The sequence below is a fragment of the Calidris pugnax genome, unplaced genomic scaffold, assembly GCF_001431845.1.
Source record: "Calidris pugnax isolate Ruff unplaced genomic scaffold, ASM143184v1 scaffold348, whole genome shotgun sequence".
Lineage (NCBI taxonomy): Eukaryota > Metazoa > Chordata > Aves > Charadriiformes > Scolopacidae > Calidris > Calidris pugnax.
Window position 1 is genome coordinate 99,950 of NW_015091086.1, and position 5,267 is coordinate 105,216.

The 5,267-nt window shown below is 58.6% G+C and overlaps 1 protein-coding gene across 1 annotated transcript in view; it reads left to right on the top strand.

The window, feature by feature from the left end:
• The window catches only part of NUMA1 (nuclear mitotic apparatus protein 1), a gene marked incomplete at its 3' end in the record, with an annotated part of 78,203 nt that overhangs the window by 56,334 nt on the left and 16,602 nt on the right, over positions 1–5,267 (top strand). The window contains exons 15-17 of the mRNA XM_014957733.1: positions 958–999; positions 4,335–4,403; positions 4,539–4,649. Of these exons, the coding sequence (XP_014813219.1) occupies positions 958–999; positions 4,335–4,403; positions 4,539–4,649 (222 nt within the window). The remainder of the gene's footprint in view (positions 1–957; positions 1,000–4,334; positions 4,404–4,538; positions 4,650–5,267) is intronic.

Genomic DNA, 5,267 nt, shown 5'->3' on the forward strand with positions numbered 1-5,267 from the left:
GGTTGAAGGAGGAGGGAACCAGACTCTTTTCAGTGGTTCCCAGTGAGAGGACGAGGGGCAACGGGCACAAGTTGGACCAGAAGAGGTTCCACTCCAATATGAGGAAGAACTTCTTCACAGTGAGGGTGACAGAGCCCTGGAACAGGTTGTGGAGTCCTCTTCTTTGGAGATCTTCAAGCCCCACCTGGATGCTCCTGAGGAACATGCTCTGACAAGCTCTGGGTGGTCCTGCTTCAGCAGGGGAGTTGGACTAGATGATCTCGATGGTCCCTTCCAACTCTAAAAAATTCAGTGAAATTCAGTGAAAGCCCCCTCCAACCTGGCCTTGAACCCCTCCAGGGATGGGGCAGCCACAGCTTCTCGGGGCAACCTGGGCCAGGGTCTCAACCCCATCCGTAGAATCCTTCAGGTTGGAAAAGACCCTTGGGATCATCGAGTCCAACCATCTACCCCACTCTACAAAGTTTTTCCCTGCACCATGTCCCCCGACCCCACATCTAAACGACTCTTAAACCCATCCAAGGATGGGGACTCCACCACCATCCATCTCTCCATCCATCCATCCACCACCTACTCATCCATCCATCATTTCTTCCCCACATCTCATCTCCATCTCCCTCCATCCATTTCTTCTCCACATCTCAGCTCCATCTCCCCTCTTTCAATTTAAAACCCTTCCCCCTCCTCCTAGGGCTCCTCTTCCTCATCAAGAGTCCCTCCCCAGCTTTCCTGGAGCCCCTTGAGGGACTGGAAGGGGCTCTGAGGTCTCCTTGGAGCCTTCTCTTCTCCAGGTTGAACCCCCCAACTCTCTCAGAATCCTCATCCTCACCTCACCCCAGGAGCTGGGGGGTCTGGGACACGCTCAGGATTGAAGGGGATGGGTTCTTCTCAAAAAGCCAACCCCATCTGTGCCAGTTTTGTGTTCACTTTGGTGAATTCTGCTTTTTCTCCTCCCAGGTGGAGCAGCTGGAGATATTTCGGAAAGACCAGGCCAAGCAGGTAACCCACGGGGACAGATCCCACTCCCATGTCCCACTGGAGCCTCCATCTCCTCTTGGGAACCATTTCCCATCAGGAATTTGGCTCCTGGTCTCTGGGCTCCCTCTTTTTCCCCCCCTTGGACTAGGAATTGGGACCCAAACTTGCCCCTCGCCCGCTCATGGTGGCCCTTGGCTTCTGTGACCTGGTGCCAAAATCACCCAGGGGCTCCTGTCCTCAGCCAGAGGGGATTTTGGGGAGAGCTGGGACCCCCCCCCTCCTCCCAATTCCTTCTGTCCATCCCTTTCCCCACTTTCTGCTGCTGGGGGAGGGGGCTGGGGGCCCACAAAGCACCATCCAGATGTGGCCAGAGGTGGGACGTTGTCCTTGGCCACGGTATGTGTTGGTGCTTGGGGAAACCACGCTGGAAAAAACCTCTATGGTCCCTTCCAACTCTAAAAATTCAGTGAAATTCAGTGAAAAGCCCCATTTCCCTTTTTATTGCCCCCACAATCCCAGCCTGAGCTCCCCAAGGACCCTTCAGGGGTCCCCCAAATGTCCCCCCGGAGCGGGGAGAGCCCAGAGAGGAGCTCACAGCAACCAGGGGTCTGGTGGTGGCATCTCCCCAAAGTCCCTTTGCCCTCCCCACATCTCCTGGGCACTGGGGGGGTGAGGGTTCTCCCTGCCCAAGGATTCACACGGAGCGGGGAGAGCCCAGAGAGGAGCTCACAGCAACCAGGGGTCTGGTGGTGGCATCTCCCCAAAGTCCCTTTCTCCTCCCCACATCTCCTGGGCACTGGGGGGGTGAGGGTTCTCCCTGCCCAAGGGTTCACACTGGGGTTGGGGGTCCCCAGGGGGGGGTTCTTTGGTCCTTCAGCCCTTCTGTGGGGTCACATCTCCGCTCTCCAACCTCAGGAGCACCCCTATTTTTGGGGGGTGTGATGCCTCCCTCCCTCCCCACGTTGTCACGGGGTCCCTCCTGGAGATGTGACCCATGGGATGCCCAGGGAGGGGTGGGCTCCTGCTCTCTCCAAGAGTTGGCCATGGAGACCCCCATTTTGGCTACAGGGCATGGTGTCACCACCCCAACTTCCCTTGCCCTCCCCCCAAAAGGGGTCTTGGCTTCTCTTCCAGCCTGTGGTTGCTCTTTACGTTGGGGTTTACCAACCTCCTCCCCCCAAAAAAGAACGTGGGGTGGCTCTGGCTGCCCAAAACGAGCCCCTTTAACCCAAATATTGGCTGTTTTGGGAGCTTCTGGGGTGGTGGGCACCACTGGGCACCAGGGAATCCTCCTGGTCCTGCTCCTGGAGCTGGTGGTGAGGGTTCTCCCTGCCCAAGGTTGGGGGTCCCCAGGGGGGGTTCTTTGGTCCTTCAACCCTTCTTTGGTGTCACATCTCCACTCTCCAACCTCAGGAGCACCCCTATTTTGGGGGACCACGCTGCCACGGGGTCCCTCCTGGAGCTGTGTGGCTGGAGATGTGACCCAGAGGATGCCCAGGGAGGGGGGGGCTCCTGCTCTCTCCAACAGTTGGCCATGGAGACCCCCGTTTTGGCTACAGGGCATGGTGTCACCACCCCAACTTCCCTTGCCCTCCCCCCAAAAGGGGTCTTGGCTTCTCTTCCAGCCTGTGGTTGCTCTTCACGTTGGGGTTTACCAACCTCCTCCCCCCAAAAAAGAACGTGGGGTGGCTCTGGCTGCCCAAAAACGAGCCCTTTAACCCAAATATTGGCTGTTTTGGGAGCTTCTGGGGTGGTGGGCACCACTGGGCACCAGGGAATCCTCCTGGTCCTGCTCCTGGAGCTGCTGGTGAGGGTTCTCCCTGCCCAAGGTTGGGGGTCCCCAGGGGGGGTTCTTTGGTCCTTCAACCCTTCTGTGGGGTCACATCTCCGCTCTCCAACCTCAGGAGCACCCCTATTTTGGGGGACCACGCTGCCACGGGGTCCCTCCTGGAGCTGTGTGGCTGGAGATGTGACCCAGAGGATGCCCAGGGAGGGGGGGGCTCCTGATCTCTCCAACAGTTGGCCATGGAGACCCCCGTTTTGGCTACAGGGCATGGTGTCACCACCCCAACTTCCCTCACCCTCGACCCAAAAGGGGTCTTGGCTTCTCTTCCAGCCTGTGGTTGCTCTTTACGTTGGGGTTTACAAACCTCCTCCCCCCAAAAAAGAACGTGGGGTGGCTCTGGCTGCCCCAAAACGAGCCCTTTAACCCAAATATTGGCTGTTTTGGGAGCTTCTGTGGTGGTGGGCACCACTGGGCACCAGGGAATCCTCCTGGTCCTGCTCCTGGAGCTGGTGGTGAGGGTTCTCCCTGCCCAAGGGTTCACACTGGGGTTGGGGGTCCACGGGAGGGGGTTCTTTGGTCCTTCAACCCTTCTGTGGGGTCAAATCTTCGCTCTCCAACCTCAGGAGCACCCCTATTTTGGGGGACCACGCTGCCACGGGGTCCCTCCTGGAGCTGTGTGGCTGGAGATGTGACCCAGAGGATGCCCAGGGAGGGGGGGGCTCCTGCTCTCACCCCCAGGGCAAGCAGTTGGCCATGGAGACCCCCGTTTTGGCTACAGGGCATGGTGTCACCACCCCCACTTCCCTCACCCTCGACCCAAAAGGGGTCTTGGCTTCTCTTCCAGCCTGTGCTTGCTCTTTACGTTGGGGTTGACAAAACTCCTCCCCCCAAAAAATAACATGGGGTGGCTCTGGCTGCCCAAAACGAGCCCCTTTAACCCAAATATTGGCTGTTTTGGGAGCTTCTGGGGTGGTGGGCACCACTGGGCACCAGGGAATCCTCCTGGTCCTGCTCCTGGAGCTGCTGGTGAGGGTTCTCCCTGCCCAAGGGTTCACACTGGGGTTGGGGGTCCCCAGGGGGGGGTTCTTTGGTCCTTCAACCCTTCTGTGGGGTCACATCTTCGCTCTCCAACCTCAGGAGCACCCCTATTTTGGGGGACCACGCTGCCACGGGGTCCCTCCTGGAGCTGTGTGGCTGGAGATGTGACCCAGAGGATGCCCAGGGAGGGGGGGGCTCCTGATCTCACCCCCAGGGCAAGCAGTTGGCCATGGAGACCCCCATTTTGGCTACGGGGGCACGACCCAAAAGGGGTCTTGGCTTCACTTCCAGCCTGTGGTTGCTCTTCACGTTGGGGTTTACAAACCTCCTCCCCCCAAAAAAGAACGTGGGGTGGCTCTGGCTGCCCCAAAACGAGCCCCTTAACCCAAATATTGGCTGTTTTGGGACTTTCTGTGGTGGTGGGCACCACTGGGCACCAGGGAATCCTCCTGGTCCTGCTCTTGGAGCTGGCTGGATGCCCTCAGGAGCTTTTGGGGGACGGAGCTGCTCTGACCAAACTGTCCCCATCCAGGTGGAGGAGCTGAATAAAAAGCTGAGTCAGCACGAAAAGGCCACCCGCACCCAGCAGCAGAGGGTGAAGGTAAGAAAGGACCCAAAAAACCCAGGAGCTGAGCTGGTCCCAGCCCTGGAGATGTTGGTGGCCACCCCCTGAGGGACACGGGGGGGGTTCAGCTGGAGGTTCAGGGTGTCTCTGACCCTTCTCTTTTCCCCCCAGGCACTGGAAGGGGAGCTGCAGGCAGAAGCCACTCGCCAGCAGGAGAAGGTGGCAGAGCTGGAGGCCCAGCTCGCCCAGAAGGAGCAGGCGGCCGAGCACTACAAAGGCCAGGTACCACAGGACCCACAGAATGATCTGGGACCTCTGGAGATCATCTCCTCCAACCCCCTGCCACAGCAGGGCCACCCAGAGCAGGTCCCACAGGAACGTGTCCAGGGGGGGTTTGAATGTCTCCAGAGAAGGAGACTCCACCACCTCCCTGGGCAGCCTCTGCCAGGGCTCTGCCACCCTCAAAGTGAAGAAGTTCCTCCTCATGTTGAGGTGGAACTTCTTATCTTCAAGTATCTTGTGATCCCAAGACACTGGCATCTTCCTTTCCAGCCCTTCTGCTGGCATGGACCCAGCTGGCATGGAAGACCCTTTTCTAGAGCACAAAAAAGTTGGGTTTTTCCCCCGTTTCACAGAATCCCATGGGGTTGGAAGGGACCTCTGGAGATCATCCAGTCCCACCCCCTGCCAGAGCAAGTCCCACCCAGAGCAGGTCCCACAGGAACGTGTCCACGTGGGGTTTGGATGTCTCCAGAGAAGGAGACTCCACCACCTCTCTGGGCAGCCTCTGCCAGGGCTCTACAACCCTCAAAGTGAAGAAGTTCCTCCTCATGTTGAGGTGGAACTTCTCATGGTCAAGTTTGTGCCCATTTCCTCTTGTCCTGTCCCTGGGCACCACTG